This window comes from Triticum aestivum, chromosome 5D (genome assembly GCF_018294505.1).
Source record: "Triticum aestivum cultivar Chinese Spring chromosome 5D, IWGSC CS RefSeq v2.1, whole genome shotgun sequence".
NCBI lineage: Eukaryota > Viridiplantae > Streptophyta > Magnoliopsida > Poales > Poaceae > Triticum > Triticum aestivum.
The window spans coordinates 25,265,612-25,289,851 of NC_057808.1; the positions used below are offsets into that span (position 1 = coordinate 25,265,612).

The 24,240-nt window shown below is 42.3% G+C and overlaps 3 protein-coding genes across 5 annotated transcripts; 1 reads left to right on the forward strand and 2 right to left on the reverse strand.

The window, feature by feature from the left end:
- The first annotated feature begins 11,227 nt into the window (after nucleotides 1-11,227).
- Nucleotides 11,228-15,624, forward strand: LOC123119184 (2-isopropylmalate synthase A). The gene is made up of 9 exons (XM_044538893.1): nucleotides 11,228-11,860; nucleotides 12,766-12,976; nucleotides 13,055-13,135; nucleotides 13,232-13,321; nucleotides 13,406-13,486; nucleotides 13,696-13,763; nucleotides 14,798-14,831; nucleotides 14,933-15,010; nucleotides 15,159-15,624. Exons 1-9 carry the CDS (start codon nucleotides 11,241-11,243, stop codon nucleotides 15,432-15,434), a joined length of 1,539 nt encoding a protein of 512 aa, XP_044394828.1. The 5' UTR covers nucleotides 11,228-11,240; the 3' UTR covers nucleotides 15,435-15,624.
- Nucleotides 15,625-17,233: 1,609 nt separating this feature from the next.
- On the reverse strand, nucleotides 17,234-18,167 carry LOC123119187 (probable glutathione S-transferase GSTU6). Its single transcript, XM_044538898.1, has 2 exons — nucleotides 17,816-18,167; nucleotides 17,234-17,736 (listed from the first exon to the last, which is right to left on the reverse strand). The coding sequence occupies exons 1-2, from the start codon at nucleotides 18,146-18,148 to the stop codon at nucleotides 17,362-17,364; spliced, it is 708 nt and encodes a 235-aa protein (XP_044394833.1). The 5' UTR covers nucleotides 18,149-18,167; the 3' UTR covers nucleotides 17,234-17,361.
- Nucleotides 18,168-18,226: 59 nt separating this feature from the next.
- Nucleotides 18,227-22,875, reverse strand: LOC123119186 (threonine dehydratase 1 biosynthetic, chloroplastic). 3 transcript variants are annotated; one of them, XM_044538895.1, is made up of 10 exons: nucleotides 22,432-22,875; nucleotides 21,745-21,924; nucleotides 21,381-21,650; nucleotides 20,924-21,130; nucleotides 20,324-20,572; nucleotides 20,174-20,247; nucleotides 19,735-19,768; nucleotides 19,546-19,620; nucleotides 19,128-19,392; nucleotides 18,227-18,505 (listed from the first exon to the last, which is right to left on the reverse strand). In XM_044538895.1, the coding sequence occupies exons 1-9, from the start codon at nucleotides 22,780-22,782 to the stop codon at nucleotides 19,129-19,131; spliced, it is 1,704 nt and encodes a 567-aa protein (XP_044394830.1). In that variant the 5' UTR covers nucleotides 22,783-22,875; the 3' UTR covers nucleotides 18,227-18,505; nucleotide 19,128. The 3 variants fall into 3 exon arrangements, with proteins under 3 accessions (XP_044394830.1, XP_044394831.1, XP_044394829.1); XM_044538896.1 differs by having other exon boundaries at nucleotides 18,316-18,500; XM_044538894.1 differs by lacking the exon at nucleotides 18,227-18,505 and having other exon boundaries at nucleotides 18,569-19,392.
- Between the last annotated feature and the right edge of the window lie 1,365 nt (nucleotides 22,876-24,240).

The window sequence follows — 24,240 nt, forward strand, 5'->3', positions numbered from 1 at the left end:
AAAATACTATTTTTGCTTTATTTAATCTAAATAACAGAAAGTAAAAGGAGGGTACAGAAAGTTATGCTTTCTAACTTCATCCATCTCATGCTCATCAAAAGGAATCTACTAACAAGGTTGATCAAGTCTTGTTAACAAACTCATTCCGAATCGCATGAAACCGGAGAATTTTCGAATAGCACTAGGTTACCTCAACGGGGATATGCACATCCCCAATAATAAGAATATCATATTTTTTCTTGACAGTAGGAAGAGGAAATTCAAAACCTCCAATAGTAATCGTTGGAATTTTTCCAATAGAATTGATACTATGGACTTGAGGTTGTTTACTCGGAAAGTGTACCATATGCTCATTGCCATTAACATGAAAAGTGACATTGCCTTTGTCGCAATCAATAACAGCCCCTGCAGTATTCAAAAAGGGTCTAGCAAGGATAATTGACATACTATCATCCTCGGGAATATAAAGAACAACAAAGTCCATTAAAATAGTAACGTTTGCAACCACAACAGGCACATCCTCACAAATACCGACAGGTATAGCAGTTGATTTATCGGCCATTTGCAAAGATATTTCAGTAGGTGTCAACTTATTCAAATCAAGTCTACGATATAAAGAGAGAGGCATAACACTAACACCGGCTCCAAGATCACATAAAGCAGTTTTAACATAGTTTCTTTTAGTGGAGCATGGTATAGTTGGTACCCCTGGATCTCCAAGTTTCTTTGGTATTCCACCCTTAAAAGTATAATTAGAAAGCATGGTGGAAATTTCAGCTTCCGGTATCTTTCTTTTATTTGTAACAATTTCTTTCATGTACTTAGCATAAGGATTCATCTTAAGCATATCAGTCAAACGCATACACAAAAATATAGGTCTAATCATTTCAGCAAAGCGCTCAAAATCCTCATCATCCTTTTTCTTGGATGGTTTAGGAGGAAAAGGCATGGGTTTCTGAACCCATGGTTCTCTTTCTTTACCATGCTTCCTAGCAATGAAGTCTCTCTTATCATAACGTTGATTCTTTGATTGTGGGTTATCAAGATCAACAGCAGGTTCAATTTCTACATCATTGTTATTGCTAGGTTGAGCATCAACATGAACATCATCATTAACATTATCACTAGGTTCATGTTCATTACCAGATTGTGTTTCCGCATCAAAGATAGAAATATCATTGGGATTCTCAGGTGTGTCAACAACAGGTTCACTAGAAGCATGCAACTTTTTATTGTTTTTAGAAGGACTAGGTGCATCAACATTAGTTCTCTGAGAATCTTGCTCAATTCTCTTAGGGTGGCCCTCGGGATACAAAGGTTCCTGAGTCATTTTACCCCCTCTAGTCATAACTCTAATAGCATTATCATTTTTCTTATTGTTTAATTCATTGAGCAAATCATTTTGAGCTTTAAGCACTTGTTCTACTTGAGTGGTAACCATAGAAGCATGTTTACTAATGAGTTTAAGTTCACCCTTAACTCTAGACATATAACCACTCAAGTGTTCAATCATATAAGCATTACGTTTCAATTGTCTACCAACATAAGCATTGAAGTTTTCTTGTTTAACAATAAAATTATCAAACTCATCTAAGCATTGGCTAGCAGACTTATAACGAGGAATATCACCTTCATCAAATCTATAGAGAGAATTTACCTTTACTACCTGTGTCGGGTTATCAAGACCATGTATTTCTTCAATAGGTGGTAAATTCTTAACATCTTCAGCTTTAATACCTTTTTCTTTCATAGATTTCTTTGCCTCTTGCATATCTTCAGGACTGAGAAATAGAATACCCCTTTTCTTCGGAGTTGGCTTAGGAGTTGGTTCAGGAAGTGTCCAATTATTTTCATTAGTCAACATATTATTCAATAGCAATTTAGCTTGATCAACTATTCTTTCCCTGAAAACACAACCATCACAACTATCCAGGTGGTCTCTGGAAGCATCGGTTAGTCCATTATAAAAGATATCAAGTATTTCATTTTTCTTGAGAGGATGATCAGGAAAAGCATTAAGTAATTGGAGAAGGCTCCCCCAAGCTTGTGGGAGACTCTCTTCTTCAATTTGCAGAAAATTATATATTTCCCTTAAAGCAGCTTGTTTCTTATGAGCGGGGAAATATTTAGCAGAGAAGTAATAAATCATATCCTGGGGACTACGCACACAACCAGGATCAAGAGAATTAAACCATGTTTTAGCATCACCCTTTAATGAGAACGGAAATAGCTTAAGGATATAGTAGTAACGAGTTTTCTCATCATTAGTGAATAGGGTGGCTATAACATTTAATTTAGTAAGATGTGCCACAACAATTTCAGATTCATAACCATAAAAAGGATCAGATTCAACCAAAGTAATTATCTCAGTATCAACAGAGAAATCATAATCCTTATCAGTAACACAGATAGGTGAAGTAGCAAAAGCAGGGTCATATTTCATTCTAGCATTCAAAGATTTTTCTTTCAGCTTAGCTAATAATTTCTTAAGATCATATCTATCATTGCAAGCAAGAAAATCTCTAGCAGTTTCTTCATCCATAACATAAACCTCAGGCACAACAGGCAATTCATATCTAGGGGGAGAATCTTCATCATCACTTTCATCAATATTATCAGTTTCAATAATTTCATTCTCTCTAGCCCTAGCAAGTTGTTCATCAAGAAATTCACCTAGTGGCACAGTAGTATCAAGCATAGAAGTAGTTTCATCATAAGTATCATGCATAGCAGAAGTGGCATCATCAATAACAAGCGACATATTAGAATTAATAGCAGAAGCAGGTTTAGGTGTCGCAAGCTTACTCAAAACAGAAGGTGAATCAAGTGCGGAGCTAGATGGCAGTTCCTTACCTCCCCTCGTAGTTGAGGGATAAATTTTGGTTTTCTCGTCTTTCAAGTTCCTCATAGTGATCAGCAGATATAAATCCCAAATGACTCAAAGAATAGAGCTATGCTCCCCGGCAACGGCGCCAGAAAATAGTCTTGATAACCCATAAGTATAGGGGATCGCAACAGTTTTCGAGGGTAGAGTATTCAACCCAAATTTATTGATTCGACACAAGGGGAGCCAAAGAATATTCTCAATTATTAGCAGTTGAGTTGTCAATTCAATCACACCTGGATAACTTAATATCTGTAGCAAAATATTTAGTAGCAAAGTAGTATGGAAGTATCGGTAACGGTGGTAAAAGTAACAGTAGCAGTTTTGTAGTAATTGTAAAAGTGGCAACGGAAAAGTAACTAAGCAAAGAGCAATATGTGAAAAGCTCGTAGGCACTGGATTAGTGATGGAGAATTATGTCGGGTGTGATTCCTCATGCAAAAGTTATAACATAGGGTGACACAGATCTAGCTCCAGTTCATCAATGTAATGTAGGCATGTATTCCGAATATAGTCATACGTGCTTATGGAAAAGAACTTGCATGACATCTTTTGTCCAACCCTCCCGTGGCAGCGGGGTCCTATTTGAAACTAAGGGATATTAAGGCCTCCTTTTAATAGAGTACCGGACCAAAGCATTAACACTTAGTGAATACATGAACTCCTCAAACTACGGTCATCACCGGCAAGTATCCCGATTATTGTCACTTCGGGGTTAACGGATCATAACACATAATAGGTGACTATAGACTTGCAAGATAGGATCAAGAACTCACATATATTCATGAAAACATAATAGGTTCAGATCTGAAATCATGGCACTCGGGCCCTAGTGACAAGCATTAAGCATAGCAAAGTCATAGCAACATCAATCTCAGAACATAATGGATAGTAGGGATCAAATCCTAACAAAACTAACTCGATTACATGATAAATCTCATCCAACCCATCACCATCCAGCAAGCCTACGATGGAATTACTCACACACGGCGGTGAGCATCATGAAATTGGTGATGGAGGAAGGTTGATGATGACGACGGCGACGGATTCCCCTCTCCGGAGCCTCGAACAGACTCCAGATCAGCCCTCCCGAGAGAGATTAGGGCTTGGCGGCGGCTCCGTATCGTAAAACGCGATGAATCCTTCTCTCTAATTTTTTTCTCCCCGAACGTGAATATATAGAGTTGGAGTTGAGGTCGGTGGAGCTCCAGGGGGCCCACGAGGCAGGGGGGCACGCCCAGGGCGGGTAGGCGCGCCCCCCCACCCTCGTGGACAGGGTGTGGCCCCCCTGGTCTTGATTCTTTCGCCAGTATTTTTTATTAATTCCAAAAATATTCTCCGTGAAGTTTCAGGTCATTCCGAGAACTTTTATTTCTGCACAAAATAACACCATGGCAATTCTGCTAAAAACAGCGTCAGTCCGGGTTAGTTCTATTCAAATCATGCAACTTAGAGTCCAAAACAAGGGCAAAAGTGTTTGGAAAAGTAGATACGATGGAGACGTATCACCTATCAAGCTCGCCTTGGGTCCTGATGCGAGTGTTTCTTTTTATTTCTTCTTCAATTAGCGATCAAATAATAATGCCCTCGAATTTTGTATGATCAAGACCAAATGTTTCTTATGCGCTAAGTGTTAGTAGCAGATACTAGAGTGATCCAGGAGTGGCCCACTAAACAACAGTTAAAAATATTTTCAAATACCTCAGAGGAACAAAGGACATGCTCCTAGTTTATAGAGACCTGGGTTCGATCCCAGGTTCCTCATTTTTCTCTTCTTTTCTCTCAAGCGCTCCTCCCCCCCCCCCCCCCCCCACACACACACATATGGGCAAGGCGTGACACCCTTGATTTTCTTTTCTTTTCATTTTTTGCCTTTTCTTTTCTCATTTCTGTTTTTGTATTCCTTCTTTAAATTAATTTCGGACTTTCAAAAATTCCGAATTTCGAAAAGTTGTCTGCTTTTTATATTTGAGAAATCAAAAAATGTTCGTGAATTCTAAAAATGGTCAGGAAATCACAAAATGTTCGTGACTTAAAAAAATGTTTGCATATTATAAAAAAAATCATGATATCAAAAAATCGTGAAATAAAGAATGTTCATAATTTTTAAAAAACCACCGTGTATTCAAAACATATTAGGGAATTTGAAAACAATGTCCATGAAATTTTAGAAAATATTCAAACATATCCATTGAAATAGACCCGTAAATAACAAACAAAACGAACCGTCGCTTACATAGAGTTTTTTTAGGAATTCTGTAAATGTGTTTTATGATTTTGTTTAGTCCATTGTGCGTTGGGTAAAAAAAGGTTTTTGTGTTCCATAAAGTGATGAGCCCCAAAAGTATTAATACAACTTCCTATGTGTTAGTTTTTGTAAGATATATGAAAATGACTAAATGTATAATTTGCCTCCTTACATAGCTATGTTTATTCCGAAAATGCCAAATGGAGACCGAGCTCCATGAAGGCCTTTATTTGAAAACTTGAAAATTTAATCTTTTCGGTTTCAAAATATTCTGAAAATAAATACACATATACCTAGATACCTAATGTACATGTGTGCAAATTTTCAGGTCGAAATACATTAAAATCTGAGCTAAAACAAGACAAATTTAGGGCCTTTTAGCATATGTACTGTTCATATATAAAGTCCATGATTTTGGTTTTTTTGTACAGCTCGTAATTCAAGGTATTTCATCCTAAAATTTTTCACACATACACTTTACATCCTTGCATACATGTGTACTGTTTTCAAATTTTTTTAACTGAAATTTATGAATTTTGAATTATTCAAAATAAAGGGCTCCATGGAGCTCGGACTCCAAAATGCCCTACTATGTTTATTCTGGTATTATAGTTTTACTAGTCATGGAAAATACTCCCATGCTAGGTCAAGGTAAGACACATCATTCATCAATCTAGCTTAGCCAGGGTCCTTAATGCAATTTGCTCAACCAAAATATTTTTTGGTGTGGCGCCTTAGGAAATCAAGTCGTGATGAGACCATCACATTTTTAGTTTTTGAAATGATTTTTTAAAAGTCCCTTATCTCATCATGACATGATTCAGACATAGTTTATAAAATGACATTTCAAAAGTCTTTATCTCATCCTAGCATAATGTGCATAAGTTGGTTGTTTTTCTCCCGTTGCAACGCATGGACATATTTACTGGTATAATTAACAAAAATTGCATGCATATTGCATGTCGAGGTGGTTCTTTGGTTTATTGCATAATGAGGTGACATAGTCGTGTGTTGAAATAAATATTTTAGTAGAGATCAACTACTTATTTTTCTAGAAAAAAGATTAACTACTTATTTATATAGGATTTTGCTTGTCGTCGTAGCGTCGTCGCACACGCTTTTTCAACTATTAATAATACAGAAAAAAGAAGAAGCTAGATATAGCCCTGGACGACCCCAAACCCAAACAAGAAGTCAAGGAACTTTGCTGGCGCGACGGTTTGGAAATTCGATGCCCAGATCACTCTACTTATCGTTATGTTAACCCAGATCGTAGTGAGCACCTCGTTCTGTTAACCCAGATCACTCTGCTTATCGTTTTTTGGTCAATTGGAACGTAAATTGGATGACACCATTGCAGCATGCACTTTATTTTCTTGCTACTACCGAACATATGTTACCCAAGAAATTCCATTCCCCAACTCCGAGATTAAAAAAGTTCATAAAAAAACTCCTGGATAAAAAACATGTCCTACAGGCTACAGAGACACCAGGACCGTGCATTCGAAGGCACCAGTGTTTCTTGGGGATCAAGCTGCGGCTCGCTTTCGCTTGGGTAAATGGTGCTCCTGGCCGCGCACCTTGATCACTCGCCGAGGAAAAAGTCTTTGACAAGGGGAGGAAAAAGTCTCTAGATTCTGGAATCCACGCCGTCTACTCCAACCGACTACTGTGGCACGCCTCTCCGGCTCGTCGTCATCGCCGCGAGCCCCAAGGCTTAGGCATGTACAATGATTAATAAAATAGTCTTATCTTAAGTCTTGCATGTAATTTAGAGATGATACTAAAGCATGTCTACAATGCGCCATCTCTTAGCCTTATCTTAAATAACTAGCTATTCCTAAAAATATGGTGAGACATATTGTGCTAAAAGATTATTTTTTGTCTTCTCAGAGAAGGCAAGTTTTTCTTATGATTCCTTTTTTCTCCACCTCATCATTTATCCTACGTGACATTTCTAAAATAAAACCATTGTACATGCCTTTAGAGCATCTCAGGCGCTAGGATAGGAATCCTGGCCGATTAGCGGTTTTAACCATCATATCACCCATGACATCAGTGCAATATTAGGTGCCAGGCGCTTGACCCTTTTTTTTCTCACGGGAAGGTAAACGACGCAGTGAATTGCTGCCGGTTTCTTTGTTTATTAACGCCTTAATTAGCGGCCAGCGTTGCGTAAGACGAACGCTTAAATATTTATAATTTGATAAATTTTTTTTGCTATAAGCGCCTAAGCAAGCGACTTGCATTGAAAATGCCCTTAGGTCACGTACAATGTAGGGAGCTAGAGAGTGTGTGTGTGTATATATATATATATATATATATATATATATATATATATATATATATATATATCACGTTCAAGATTAATAGACCGACTTCCGCCTGCATCTACTACTATTACTTCACACAGACCATTATCCAGCATGCATGTAGTGTATTAAATTTATGGACAAACGGAGTAATGCAATAAGAATGATGACATGATGTAGACAAGATCTATTTACATAGGAATAGACCCCATCTTTTTGTCCTTAATAGCAACGATACATGCGTGCCTCGCTACCCTTTCTATCACTGGGTGAGAACACTGCAAGATCGAACCCATCACAAAGCACCTCTTCCCATTGCAAGAGAAATCAATCTAGTTAGCCAAATCAAACCAAAGTTTCGGAGAAGAAATATGAGACTATAATAATCATTCATATAAGAGATCAAAGAAGACTCAAATAATATTCATGAATATAAATCTGATTATAAACTCACAATTCATCGGATCCCAACAAACACACCGCAAAAAGTCATTACATCAAATAGATCTCCAAGAACATCGAGAAGAATATTGTATTGAGAATCAAAAAGAGAGAAGAAGCCATCTAGTTACTGCCTATGGACCTGTAGGTCTGTGGTAAACTACTCACGCATCCTCAGAGGAGCACCAATGAGGATGATGAACCCCTCCGTGATTGTGTTCCCCTCCGGCAGGGTGCCGGAATAGGGCTCTAGATTGGATCTCGTGGTGTTGGAACTTACGGCGGCTTGAATTGTGTTTCGTCGACTCTTCTAGGGTTTCTGGAATATTTGAGTATTTATAGAGCTGAGAGGCGGCTGAAAGGACCTACGTGGGCCCCACCACCCATCAGGGCGTGCCCAGGTGGGTGATGGGCCCCACGGGCCTCCCCTCGTGCACTTCCTTGGCTCCCAAGTTGTCTTCTGGGCAGAAAATATCTCCAAAAAGTTTCATGACATTTGGACTTCGTTTGATACTGATATTCTGCGAAGTAAAAAACAATCAAAAAACAACAACTGACACTGGGCACTATGTTAATAGGTTAGTCCCAAAAAATGATATATATACTCCCTCTGTTCCTAAATATTTTTCTTTTTAGAGATTTCAAATGGACTACCACATACAGATGTATATAGACATATTTTAGAGTGTAGATTCACTCATTTTGCTCCGTATGTAGTCACTTGTTGAAATCTCTAGAAAGACAAATATTTAGAAATGGAGGGAGTAATTGCTATAAAATGAATGTAAAACATCCAAGAATGATAATATAACTGCATGGAACAATAAAAAATTATAAATACGTTGGAGACGTATCAATCGTGTCCCCGACAGGCGGGCCAGGGGAGGACAGGGGCGTGTGTCCCGCCCGTCCACGCGTTGTTCGTTCGGCCTCAAACACGGCCCAAAGTTGGGCCAGGAATGGGTCGAAAGCGGACTGAAAATGGACAACGGTATGTTTGCTCCCGCGCGTTGGGCGGCCAGTTCTGTCCGTTTACCCCCAAGTGGACGCGGGCGGGCCATTTGGGGTCGTGCGTTGGAGTTGGCCTCATGGACATCCTACAACTTCCCATGGTGCTCAACATTGTGTTGCCGCTCATGCAGCAGATGGCGTGGCCATGCCTGCGCCTCATCATCGTGTCTGGGTTTGAAGTCACACTCGATGTTGGCGCCGTGGCGATGTATGTTGGGACGATGGTGATCCTTAAGGCGGGGTCGATGTCCCACTCCGGACACAGATCATCTGACGTAGCTAACCATGCCTTTCCTTGCCTTTCAGTCGCTGACAGGTGGGCCCCGCGCCTAGTGGGACCCATGTGTCAGTGTCTCAACGGCAGGATGGGCTACGCCAGGGGATCCTCGTCCGTCCCACTCCTCCACCCCATAGGTACTAGTACAACGAGATCATCCCAAGGACGCTTTTAACGTCTAGGTGTAATGGACCGACCATTGACCCCATTCAATAAGTGAAACATATTAGTCGTCCGCTCTCTCGAATTGAGAAGTAAGCTAGGGTCAGATATGTGTCAAGTTTGTATATTGTGTTGTTGTATTGTGATCAGTATATTGTGTTGTGGTATGTCTGAAGTACTAGTATATTATACTGTTGTATTGTGATCAGTATATTTGTGTTGTGGTATGTCTGAAGTACTAGTATATTATACTGGTGTACGTGTGTCAAAGTGCTCCCTACTCCTAAACTAGAGTTTGGATAATTTTTTTCTCAAAAGTACAACTCTGGCCCTTCTCACTCTACATATAAGATTTGTTTGAAGTCACACTTAATAAAATTTAACCATATTTATATAAAAAATGTCAAGATCTATAGTATTGTAATTATATAATATGAAAATTCAATTCATCACACACCTAATGGTATTAAATTTGTATTGTAAATGTTGATATATTTTCTATAAGGTTGATCGACGTTTACAAACTTTGACTTCAGAAAAATTTTATATACGAAGTAAAAAAGGACTGGATGAAGTATATGCTGTGAAGTCGACCAAATTTAGAGAGAAGTATGTCATGAACACATTTTAAACTAGAAAGTTTGTTTCTTTGTATTACGAACAACGGCCACGCCAGCATCAGCATGCCGCACCCTCATGCTCTGTCAGTGGAAATTGCGCAAACCACGAGCTATTGGTGCCGATTTTGCACAGAACACCACATATTGGTCCAACATTTTGGTACGCTAGCATGCTTTCCGATAAGTGGGCCCCGCTAGTGATTGCACATGTGAAAAAAAACGGACACATAGGTCGACCACCTAAATCTGTCAATATCTTCAAAACATTTGGTCCGATTGAGTTGGAATTTTTCAAGGTCAGTATTGATTACATGTATGATCTAATTATAATTTTTTGGCATTTTTTCTAAAAATCTCAAATTTTAAAAAACTAATGAGCTAACTAAAATTTCCACGTTGATCTTTGCCACACGTACACTTACAAGCAGGACCCATCTGTTAGAAATTATATCACCGCACCTAAACACTGGATTATACCTTGCCGCAACAGATTACATAAACATGTGATGCTCTATTCAACAAACCCGTAAAGTTGGTTTACTGTACAAAATTAACACCAATAGTTGATATTTTCTCTGCTTTGTCATAGGGCAGTGCAGTACGCGCCCCTGAGCTGCCTATGCCGAGACAGACAAGCCCCGCCGTCCCCTCCTGGTCCTCTCAAGAAAGCCCTAGGGGAGCCATGCCCATGGATCAACGTCTTCTCCGCCTCCATGCCTGGACCAAATTAAAACTGAAACTTTGAATAAACATGAACAGTGAGCGATTGTTTGCGTACCAAAATGGTTCAGTTCTCTTAGAACCTGGTATGGGAAAGTAAACTAACAATTCATGAAAAAGTAAAAAGAAAAAAGAAAAAAGACCGAAACCTTTTCAACAAACTTGACTTGTTTGCGTACTCATATAATAATTTTGACAAAAAAAACTGACATCAGAAATCTGAGCGCAAATATCCGAGGACAATATAGAGTGAATAGTAACTCTAATATAGTGCTGATTTTGTATTTTCGCCAACAATATCATGAAAGTCTTCTTCGTAAAAAAAATTTTGCACGAGTGTAGCGCTTGAGGAAGCTCATTGTCAAAAGTCTTCATTTTTTTCAATAATTTTTGCAATTACTTTTTCTTAGGAAAAAAAACGGGTGCATCTCCCCAGGTTTGAAACGTTCGCCTCCATGGCCATGCTCTTAAACAAGTGGCAAGTGGGTGACGAGAAGTTTATATAGTACTCGGAGGCGGACGCCCAGCACTCATATTCCCCTGAACCCAACCATAGCCGCCGACCATGAACTCCATGAACTGCCTGTCCAACCCAAACTCTGTCTGCTCCATCATCCCACTAACCAGACGCGTCCCCCGCTCCACCTTCCGCATCGGCGCCGGCGCCGCGAGCACCATGGCTTACCGGCGTTACCGCCCCGTTCCCGTCGCCGCGAGCCCCATGGCTCACCGCCCCGTCCCAGGCTCCACTGTCCTGTGCTTTGCGAGTGCTCGGCAGCCGGAGCCCGTTCCGGAAAGCACCAGGAGGAAGCTCGTCGCCGCGCGCCTGCTCGCCGACCTCCGCGCCGACGCCATCGTTGCACGCTGCTTGGACTCCCTGCCGGATGACCTGGACGCCGTGCGGGCCATCGCCATGGAGGTGGGGAACACGCCCATCGGAGAGGACGGCCACGTGCCGGTCATCTGCGCCGTGTCGGGGTGCAACAAGGGGGACATCGGCGCCGCCTGGGAGGCCCTGCGCCACGCGCAGAAGCGGCGCATCCGTCTCGTCGACGTCGACGTTGGTGCCATGCAGATGCAGCACAAGACGGCCGAGCAGGTGGTGGCCGACGCCAGGGACATGGTGGCTTACGCGCGCACTGTTGGATTCCTCCACATCGAGTTTACCCCCGAGGATCCCGCCAGGTACAAATTTTTGTTCCACAGATTTGTTTTTTTTTCGCCAGGTACAAATTTTTGTTCGACAGATTTGTTGGCCAAATAATCTGATTGCAGTAGCACATGTTTTTTCTTTTTTTGGATCGAGATTGCACCGCAATTGTTTTTTAGATTTTTTTAGACGAACTTATTTTTTAGATTAGAGAGATATTTTGCTTGCACACCGTGACACGCCGTTTGGGTGGCCCGGCCCAAACAATGGTACTGTACTACCCGTCCGTGAGTCTGGGCCGAGCCCGACGACCACAGATCGCGTCCATCAATCGATCGGTTCGCGTCCATCATTGATCAATAAAGCGAGTGTGTTTAGACTAAAAAAAAAAATCAATCGAGATCGATTAACCTGTCAAAAAAAATCGAGATCGATCCTCCCCACATCAAAAAAATAAAAATAAAATCGAGATCGATCCCCTCCGCTCCGATCTTGGTCGAGCGGCGGCGCTGGTGGCGATGGAGAGCCAAGCCAGCATCTCTCCCTGGGTCAGCTCCACTTTACGGGCAAGCCAGCAGCGGCAACACGCGAGGAGCAGCCGCCGCCGATCCCCTTCTCTGCTCGCGGTACTGCTTCTTCTTCTTCGGATGCCCATGCCGTTGTTCTCCTCTCATCTCCCTTGCCTACTGCTTCCGATCATGTATTGTATTCAGATTAAGTTGACACCCTTGCCGAAAATCCAGTCAGAAGTCAGTGGCCTTGTTGTCCTGTTCAACTTAAGTTTGCACGATGCGTATTTGATTTCTTGGCTGATTGTTGTGAGCATGAGTTATATATACAGGTTTACACTCATGCTGGTTTATCTCCTTTCTTTTTACAATAATAACTATTACAAACGAAGCATGAGGCTGCGAATAATAAGTCTCTCTTTGTCATCCAGGTCAGACAGGGTGTTCCTCTATCATATTCTAGGAGAAGTGATAAAAGCCGGAGCAACAAGCCTCAGCATCCCAGTTGGCCAGCACACCCCTCTTCATGAATTCCAGGAATTAATTGCTGACATAAAAGAAAACACTCCTGGGATCGAAAATGCAATCATATCTACTCCTTGCCATGACGTTCTTGGTCTTGCAAGTGCCAACACACTAGTGGTATAAATTTACTTCCTGTCATTTATTCTCTTTGGTCTAATGATGATGATCATGTTACTAATTTTGGCTTGGCTTTAGGGTGTTTTTGCACGAGCAAAGCAGTTAGAGGTGACTGTCACTGTTAGTGGTGAAAGAGTCGGAAATTCTTCCATGGAGGAGGTGAGCTCCTAACACTATATTTCTACTTACAAGTTTGTCTTACGGGGTGGGGAAAATATGAGTGTGGCCTGATAATAAATTGTAACCCCTCTTCAGGTTGTCATGGAAATTAAATTTTCTCGAGAACTTTCAGGTGACCTATATACTGGAGTTAATACCCAAGGAAGTACCATGAAAAGCAAAATGGTACATATTGGTCTTTTGTCTTTGTCCTTGTAAGAGTTCTCAGGCAACTTGGGTTTCTTGTGCAAAATTCTGTAATTATTGTAGATGCAAGAGCAGAGTGGACTTCACGCGCAGCTGCATAATGCTACTCTTGGCGCTATTGCTCATGAAAGGGAAATTAATCTGGTACCTGAATTTGCAGCCTCTTCCATCAGTATTACCATCGAGCTTTCAATTCGGCTTTTATTAGTGATAGTTAGTCTGATTTCATGGCATGGCACCATTTGGCTTTGTTGATGGTGTTCTCACTGGTATATGTTCACTGTTTACGGATTAATCATTCTACGATAGAGTTGCAAAACTCAGTTTTGTTTTGTTTTGATTTGTTTTCTCAGGAATGCACTGAGATGCTTAAATTCGAAAGAACTTGTGAAATAGCATCATATGTTGATATCGGTCTCAGGTACCATTCAAAATGTATCTTTACCCCTTAGTTGACGTTCTTACAGACTTTTAATGTGATGTATTGCTAGTATATTTTTCCTCTCTCGTGGACTATCTTCTAACTTGATATGGTGTATGTGCATCCATAAAGTCTTGACTAGCGCCTGATATTGTGTCGTTGCAGAGGCCGGGTGTACTTGATATCATCTTGACACTAATATATCGCCCTTCATTGAAAAATGGCTGTATGTTCCAGCTAAGGAACCCCAAATGCTTAGATTTTGAAAGTGTGCATAATATGGGGACTGTCAAATTCTTGGAGACATGTAGAGGTAGCGTCATAGGGCAATGAGTCATCAAGAAAGGGTGTTATGTACACCATTGCACTCTTTTGTCATCTGTACTCTTCTGAAGTCATCTGTACCCTTCTAAATTAGCTTATCTTGGTATAGAAATCCTGCTCGAATACATTTAGATCAAAGTTTTAAATAGCCCGCTATAGCTCCCCTGTAGCATCGCTATAGCTTTTGAAGGGCCCTCCCGCAAAGCCATGCACTTTTACTGCTAAATTACAGATGACGGTAATAGCTCGCTATTTTCCGCTATACCGCTAAATTTGAAGTCATTTAGCGCCGGTAAGCTACTGTTGGGCCAAAAATTTCTGCGCTTCCAAAATCACATCGCAGCGGTCCAGATTTCTGCCTTACTATTACTTCTTGTTCTCTATACACGTGATGCATTGATGCAAAGCTTGGTTATTAAATTAGGATGCTTGATTAGTACCTTGTTTTTTAATGCCCGAATATCTCTATGTCAAGTATATGTGATATATCATACATGATGCCTGATTGACTGTTTATTTTTCTATCTTTTTCATGATTTAAGCAAAAACGCTAAATGGGGATTAGTTCGCTATAGCTTTTCATAGCTCCTGGGCGAGTCGTCGCTAAGTGGCATAGTCCCCTACTTAAAACCCTGATTTAGATAGGCATACAGTTGTAATTTAGGTAAGTTCAGATTCCTAACCATAATCGGTGGTCTTTTTTGTTCCAGCAGAAGGCATGTCGTCAGAACTAAAGTAGTGGAGGTATTACTTGATAATTTGATCTTGTTTCTAGTTAGTGCAATTGGTTTTCTCTTTCAGCTGCTATTGCTACCAAATGACGTCCTTGATGCACAAACTTGTAGCATGGATATGGAATCACCGAGAAAGAATTTGCGGATATATGTAAAAGCAGCTACAAAGTGGTTGCAGAGGAACAAAAGGTGATACTTTTATGGAGTATATGCTTGCTCTGTAGCTACGATGATATTCTTGAGCATTTATTGTTCTTTTCAAATGTCATACTTGTGCTTGGCTAAACAACCTGCAGTCTGACTGGACTCTGAATACTGTCATCTCTGTGTTGTACAGCCCGTCGCGCCGCTGGACTCGCGCATGGACATAACCACCCTGCTCTACAACACCGGGCAGGTGGTTGTCGTAGGCAGGTCCGTCATGGACATTGCGCAGCATCCTGTGGTGCTCAACACTGTGCTACCGCTCATGCGGCAGATGGCGTGGCCATGCCTGCGTGTCATCGTCGTGTCTGGGTTTGGCGCCACGCTCGGTGCTGGCGTCATGGCCATGTATGTTGGGGCGATGGTGATCCTTGATGCAGGGTCCACGTACCGCTCCTCCACCCTGTAGGAACTACGAGATCACCACAAGGACACTTTCGGCATCCAGGTGTGATGGATCCACCATAGACCCTGTTCAATAAGTGGAACACGCCAGCTGTTTGCTCTCCGGTTAGCTAGGAAGTAATAAGGGTCAGGGTGTTGTAATAAGGAACACACTAGCTGTTTGCTCTCAGGCTGTTGTATGCACAATCACTATATGTGCTCTTGTATTTGTGAAAACACTAGTATATTGTACTGTCGTAATAAATGTCCTGTAAAAGAAACTGTCAAGAAACAAGCACCTTTAACTGAAGATGGACCCCGATATGTACCGACCGTTCGGTCTGGGGACCTCCCTGACCGAACGAAAGGTTCGGTACGAGCGCTCTCTCTGGCCGAACGATTCCGTTCGATATAAAACAGCCACAACCCGAACCCCCCAAAACGGAACCCCCCCCCCCCAGCCCCAGCCCCAGCCCAACCACGAGGCACACATGCCTTTCCTGAACGGGCCTCCCATCTCACCAACGCCATTGTTTATGACAGAAAAAAAATCAAAGTTTCTTACTGACTACTATCAAGAATTGAAAAAGGGAACTATGAACATGATTTTGAATAGCAAAAAAAAAAAGAAAGAAAATTGCCATAGTGTGTGTTCTAAACTACCTTCATTATAAAAAATCAGGATGCAAAAATTTAAAAATTATGCTTTTAGACATGTCGATACAAGTAGACCATAATAATTATGAAACTAAGAAAAATGCCAGAACTTAAAAACACACAGGACAAAAAATAAGGAAATTAAGTTTGACCTGAAAAGTTGCCATTGCTTCATGTAAAACAGAATATGGTAGAAAAGCATAATTGAAAAGAAAAAAAAAGCAAAATTTGCCAGGGTCATATTTTTTGGTTTTTGCAAATGGACCAAAAGAAAAAATCATGACAAATTCGCATTGTGTGCATGGTGGCAAAATATGTGGATTAACAATTGCCAACATGTACAAACACAAAAAAAAAGTGTACCATGTGCGTTCAAATAAAAAATTTGCCACCATGGCAATAAAGGTAAAAATTTTGCCATGCCAAAATAAGGTGAAATTTGGCATGGTAAAAAATAAAGTAAAATTTGCCATGGCAATGAAAGGTAAAAAGTTGCCATGGCAAGATGGCAATGAAAAAGTAAAATTTTATCATGGCAAAGTGGAGTAAAAATTGCCACGTGTGTTCTAGTAAATTTGCCATGTACCTCCATTCCAAAATAGATGACCCAACTTTGTACTACATCTGTTGTCTCGTGCTTGTAATACATCTCCATCAGAGTGATTGCGCCTTTGTGCCTCCGTAGTTTTCTCCAGCAAGGGTTTCCACGTAAAAATTTGTGTCTCTCGTGTTTCGTTTATTTTTGTTTTGTCTAACACTCTTTCCCCATAAAAAAACGTGATTTTGTACCAGCCGCATGGATTTGTACGATGATTTTGTACAAGCCCTATTCGGCCGTAGCGGCACATCGGGCGTCCACCGCAAGGCAACAGTTATACGAAGCACCATTTCCCATAGGTGGCAAATACCGCAGGATTGTATCGCGACAGCCGTCACACGTACGCATCAAGCCACGATGCTAATCAGGGGCAGCATGCCGTCCTCTCATTAGATCTAATGTATCCAGGAAAAGGACAAATTTTGTCGAGAAACCAAGACTTGTCAAATCTCCCTGCTCATGCGCGACGTGGCATGCTCATATCACCTGGGGTCGTGAAGATTTTCCTTTCCATCTGGAAAATATATACTGACAGACACACGTATGTGGGGCGGATGGAAGTGAAAATGTGTCAAAAAATGCATCAGCTCTATGTATCCTTTTTTTCTTAATTTAAAGTATTTGGTGAACACAATAGTTTGACAAGCCGCGCTCATTGCAGAACAAACACGCGACTGCGCGCAGAGCTCATCTGCTCTTAGTTGGTGGTGCTGGACACGGCGGTCCGAGGCTGCGTCGCCTCGGCATACTCGACGAGCCTCTCCACGCGCGGCATGACCGGCTCCACCGCGTCCAGCGCGCAGAAGAGCTCCGCCCATGCGGCCAGGAGCGGCGTGGTGGTCGGGTCGAAGGTCTGGAGCCCACATATCTCCTCCGTCGCGCGCATCGAGCCGAGGAGGCTGCCGAGCATGATATCCAGGTAGCCGGGTCCATCCCTGCCGCTGAAGAACCTCGCCTTGGACTCCCTCAACACCCCCTCCAAGGTTGCCATGGCCGCGGCCGCCTTCTTCCTCCCCTGCTCCTTCTCCTCGCCCGTCTCGCCTCTCAACGCCTGGCTCCGCGCCTTCAACAGCTGCACTGAAAAAGGTATACATGAACGCACGCCGCCATGTGAGGGTGAGGTAGTACTCAAGCAACATGTATGCACCTACCGTGTCGTCGATGAAAGCGGCCCAGAAGAGAACCATGGCTCGGCCGTAGGGGTCGTCGGCGGGGAGGAGGGACGGCTCGGCGCCGGAGAAGGCCTCGTCGATGTACCGCAGGATGACCGACGACTCGCAGACGGGCTTGCCGTTGTGGATGAGCACCGGCACCTTGCCGGCGTGGACAGGGTTGGACCTGAGGAGCAGCTCGCTCTTGTTCTGCAGGTCCTCCTCCACGTACTCGTAGCTGAAGCCCTTGAGGCGAAGCGCGATCTGCACCCGCACCACGAACGGGCTCGCCCACATGCCCAGCAACTTCAGTTCCTCTCCGCAGCCGGCCATTCCCTTCCTACTGCTTTGCTTTGCCTTGCTACTCTCTCAACATCGGTCTCCTTTGCTCCTTTCCTTTCTTAATTGCCGGCCTTGTTGATTGATTTTCTGACTTCAAAGGACTCGATGACCAAGCGCGGTACTGCTACCACTTATACACTATATAATAACATCGTGTGACGTCTCGTGCCTACCTTGTGTACACTATATAATCTGATACAGTATCGTTGTGACGTCTCGTGCAACCCACAACAGAATCGAGCAGAGGAGTTGGCATGACTGCGCGTGTATCTGAATCTAACCTGTTCTTCTCTGTCTCTCATCTTCTTTCTCTTTTCAAGTCCAGTCTCTTTGGGTATTTAACCTGAACTGAACAGAAAAGTTGGCATGAATGAGTATGTATCTGAATCAAACCTATTGGCATGAACAGATCAAATTATTGAGTAATACTTCCACTAGAATAGCTCTGACGGCATGCCTTCCATTCAGTTAGGCCTATAGCTGTCTCTGGTGTGCAGAGGAACGAAGCGCTATGCTCGCACGTGTTGTGGGATGATGAAAAGTAAAGAGACAAACAAATGATACTCCCTCCGTCCCTAATATAAGAACGTTTTCTACACTACCTGTAGTGTCAACAGCGTTCTTATATTATGGGACGGAGGGAGTAAGTTACTGTATAAATGATGATAAAAAAGAAAGAGACAAACAAGCGAGGAGATTTACAACTGTAGTTCTTATTGTAGCGTGGGCGCCCCACTTATATATATATTCTTATACATGTTTTGCCTTCTGGGTCATGCCTCAGTTATATACATATACACAATGTGGGGTGGTGCTCCGTCATCTCCGTCAACTCATCATCACATGTTTATTTCTTTCTTTTTTCTAAACAATATATACTACTCCGTCCGATCAATATTAATTGATGCACATATTGCACGCACAATGATAAGAGATATAACAGCAGTAAATAAAGGCAAAATAGACGTACACTAACTAGGCCGAGCGGGACGGGGACCCCCCTGTAGGCTCATCTTGATGCCGGCATACATGAGCAAGACGCCTAGTGCGAGCGCGGCGCCGAGGCCAGACACGAGGACGACGCGCACCATGGTGAGCGGCAAGGCCTCCCAGCATGTGACCACCAGCCCAAGCACACTTGGGTGGTGCGCTTTCACATACAAGCCAAGCCCCGCCGTCATGAGGTTGATGATCCCGGTGGTGGTGACCACGCGGGCGTTCAGCCACGCCAGCGGCTGCACAGCATAAAAAACATACGACGAATTAGTACTCAGAGACCAATTGGATTCGCAGGGTCCAGCCATGTATGCTGCGCATACCCGTCTTGTTTTTTCCAAAAAGAACAATAAACGGTAAAAAAAATGTATCATGGAAGCAGAAATGATCACCTTTTCCCCCTCCCCGCACGGTCTACAGCTATCCTCACATTCCTTGCCATCGTCTCCAGCTTCTACAGGTTTGGCCTACAAGTTTGCGCGGCCACGATGTCGTTTAGTAGCAATAAATTAACAACCGGAAAAGAAAAGAAAACCAGTTGCAGTAACAAGAAACAAATATCAAATTTATCCGAGTAATACCTCGACCGGTTCATCTCCGACGTCATCACTTCCGCTGGAACAAAAAGACGACCAATGGTTAGGGATCTCAAATTACCTTAAATTAAAAATTGTATATATCTATCTGAATGTACTCGAGCAGGGTTTCTATGTCAAGTTAAGCTAATTTATTAGAAGGGTTACTTTCTGCAAAATAAAATAAAAACACAAGGGTTACACATGACAAAAAAATCGGTCTCGAACTGTTTCCACACGAGTACAGATGATGAATAGAACACAGACGTTCAATTAGTTTTTTTTTTTTTTTGCCTACTGAGATTAGACAGGAGAATGTACAAAGTCACATTTTCTATGTATGAGTATTCCTCTCCCACCAAAGGTTCTAGAAAAAGTAATCATGAAACAATAACCCGGTACAGGAACAATGTATTTACTGAAACTGTTGTTTGACTTTGAGTACCTGTGTAGAACAAGGGCTTCTTTTCCATGAGAATCATATATGTGTTTGAATTCGGTAATATTCATCCGGCTAACCTGCACAACAAGAAGTCACAAGAAAAGAAATAGAATATCTACTATCATGTGTTGGTTGAAAAATCATGATGCATACCAGTTCTGCAAACTCTTTGAAGCTTCCCTGCTCCTTCGGCGAAAATGTAGGTAATACCGCTTCTGGTTTTCGACCAACATCAGGAAGCTCGGTTACTAATCTAAGTGTATCAAAGTTCATATTTGCACCGCTACTTATTGCAACCACAGTTTCCCCTTTCAAACCGTAGTATTTGCAGTAAGCTTCAGCCCCAGCCAAGGCAAGGGCCCCAGAAGGCTCAAGGATATTCCTGTTCTCCTCAAACATATCCTGTGCCCATGAAAAACAACATTTTCAGTATGAATAATATTGTTAGTGCAGAACATCCACAACAATCTAGCATAAACAGTCCACAAGCATGATGACGGTAAGATTGGCATAGAACAAACTGCAGAGCTAGAATTTCCACCATCCTATTTTTGAGCAATGTTATCACAATGCTTATGCGTAGTAAATTTTAAAGAAGACACAAAAAATACCAATATCCACAGCAAGAACTGAAAACTAGAAAACAAGGCCACATTATCACATAATACACACCATTATAACACTTCTATTCAAATGAAACTGAAAACTTCTATTCAAGGCGGATCAGACATATAATAAGTTGATCACTCTCACCTTTATTGAAGCACAGATAGCATCTTGGCTGACCAGGACAATGCCATCTACAAAATCTTGACACAAGGGAAATGTCTCCTTGCCTACAACTTTGACAGCTACACCATCAGCAAACCCTCCAATATGTTCTAACATGACCCTCTGGCCATGAAACAAGGACAATGCCATGGCATTTGCATCTGAGGGCTCCACTCCAATTATTTTGACCTGCACCAGAATTGTTGTAAACATACAAGAAAGGACAGCCTGAATACGAATATTTTACCCCGACTGTGACCAAATGATGTATTGTGTTCAATCTAGAGAAGGGTTACAGTTAGGTGATTGGATGAAAAACAATTGATTCCCAAATGCACTTGAAATAGGGCCATTTACTTTAATGGCATTTATAAAGAACTTCGGTGTCTTGTAATGTTTTACATAGAAAAAGAAAACACTCCTGTGTTTGAAAGCTTACCTCAGGGCAGACCCGTTTCACATAGGCAGCAATTCCAGCAATTAATCCACCACCTCCCACAGGTACAAATATTGCATGTAATGGACCTTGCAATTGGCGAACAATTTCCATGCCAACAGTTCCTTGTCCAGCAATAATGTCGGGATGGTCAAAAGGAGGTATGAATGTGAGGCCTTCCTCCTCACAGAGTAGTTTTGCATATGATTGAGCTTCGTCATATGAATCTCCTTTGAGAACGACTGTCGCACCCAGTTTCTCCACTGATCGCCACTGGATTAAGTTGTATGTTAATAGCTGCTGATAATAACTTAGATATACCATACAAACGGCATATTTAAGGTAAAGTCATCGAGATATCGATAACCTTGTTTTCTGGTGTTGTCACAGGCATGACAATAACGGCATGACAGCCCAATCTTTGGGCAGAAAGAGCAACTCCTTGAGCATGGTTTCCAGCAGAGGAGCAGATAACGCCGTTGTTTAACTGCTCTTGGGAGAGCTTTGCCATCATATTATATGCACCCCTCAACTTGAATGAAAATGCCTATGCATATAAGAAACAAATTTTACCTAGGTATGTAAATAGCAAATGAGACAGCCAGTAACAGCTCCATGTGCATTAAAAAAACAAAAAGTAGTGGATAGTTGAGCTAGTCATTCAACCTAAAATTAAAAATTTGTTGGACAATAAAAGCTGAGGGCAAGAGGACCCTGTTAGCAAATCCTACAGAGATGCACATAATTAAACAGGCTCACAATGCATGCACTTGGTTATTCTCTGACGGAACTGAAGAAAATTAACACTAGACTAACTGAAAAAGTGCAGCAGGATTAATGCGGCTAACAGTTACTGCGATAGTACTATGATGTGAACGCCAAGGTGAGAGAGGAATCTAAACATCAGTACTAATCAAGATAGAACCTCCACAAAACCCACACAGACACTGACCGAAGCTTGAAGCGTCAGGAAACGAAGGGCTGAACCCGCATGTCATGGATACAAGGACAAAATTGCAAAATAGGCTACGGGGTTGGTTTGGTGATTGATTACCGGCTCAGGCTGCAGATCCTCGCGCTTGATGTTGAGGTCGACCCCGAGGCGTTCGGAGAGCTTGCCGGCGCGCTCCAGCGGCGTCTGGACGGCCACGTCGTAGACCTTGGAGGCCAGCACGGCCGTCAGGTACTCCATGGCGCCGGGCCCGTCCAGGTCCCCAGTCCCGCGGCTCGGCACGCCCACGAGGGACCCGCTCGCGGCCTGCAGCGACTCGGGCGCCACCCGCATCAGCGGCACGGCCCTGAGGGGCGTCGCGGCCACCCGCGAGCGAGCCAAGCAGGCGACGCGGGGCGCGGGGCGGAAGGGGGTCATGGATGGGGAGGAGGCGGCGGCGGCGGCGGCCTCCATCCTCGGTCACTCCTCGGTGCAGCGCTTGGGTGGAGTGTGGAAGGTGGTTTCCTTCCAAGGAGCGCTTGACGGGGTCGTGCGGGGCGGGATATGGTCGGCACTTCTTTCTTGGCGCGCGGTCGACCTTTTCCCTTTATAGGTACGACATTTTCAGGTCGGAAACACATACCATGTGCGGTTGCATGTCCTTTCGTCCAATCAACCAGCTCCATCGGGAAAAGAAAACCAATGCAGCATGTTGTCTAGTGAAAATACGTCAGATCGTAGGTATAAAAATCGTGTGTAAAGCAATTTCGTTTTCCTTTCTGCCGTCCTTTTCGCGATCGGCGAAGGACCACACTCCAACATGTTTAGTTCCAGCTCCAACTAATACGAGAGTCGAGTTTGGATTCTTTTCGGACACGCAGGTGCTAGTTTTGTCTTGTTTCTTTTTTTGCGGGTTATTTTTTCAATAAATCTCTAGAAAAAATTCAAAAGAAAGCAAATATGTCCAATTATAACTAAGGAAACAAGACAATTCCCGCAAAAAACAAAGGGTTCTCCCCCTATTGATGTTGATTTTGTACACAACACCAATTTTACGGGTTTGTTGGTCAGAGCACCACATATTTTGTAATTCTTTGCAGCTAATCCAGTGTTTGGCGGATGGGTCCTACTTGTAAGTGCACGTGCGACAAAGAAGACCCGTCACATCAACATGGACATTTTAATTACTTGGCTCATTATTTGTTTAATTTGACATTTTTATAAAAATGCCAAAAAGAATAGACCATACATGTAACCAATAGTAACCTTAGAAATTTCCAGCTCAATCGGACCAAATGTTTCCAAGGTATTGACAGATTTAGTTGGCCGACTTATGTGTCCGTTTTTTTGCCATGCATGCATTCACTAGCAGGCCCACTTATCAAAAATCATGTCAATGTACCTAAATGTTGGACTCGACCTAGCTGCAACGGGTTACACTGATATGTGGTGTTCTATGCAACAAATTCTTACCGTGGGTGTTCTGTGCAAAATCGGCACCAATAGTTCGTGGTTTGTACAATTTTCTTTGACAGAGCATGGGTGTGCGGTGTGCTGATGCTCGTGTGGTCATTGTATGCCATACAAAGAGAAAAAAAACTGTCTAATTTAAAATGTGTTCATGACATACTTCTCTCTAAATTTGGTCAACTTCATAGCATAAACTCCCTCCGGTCCGTTTTACTTCGCATATAAAATTTGTCTGAAGTCAAAGTTCGTAAACTTTGACCAACTTTATAGAAAAATTATCAACATTTACAATACGAAATTAATACCATTAAGTGCGTCATGAATTGAATTTTCATATTATATAACTTCAATATTGTAGAGTCGATGTTGATATTTTTCATATAAATATGGTTAAATTTTATTAATTGTGACTTCAGACAAGTCTTATATGTAGAGTGAAAAGAGCCGGAGTTGCACTTTTGA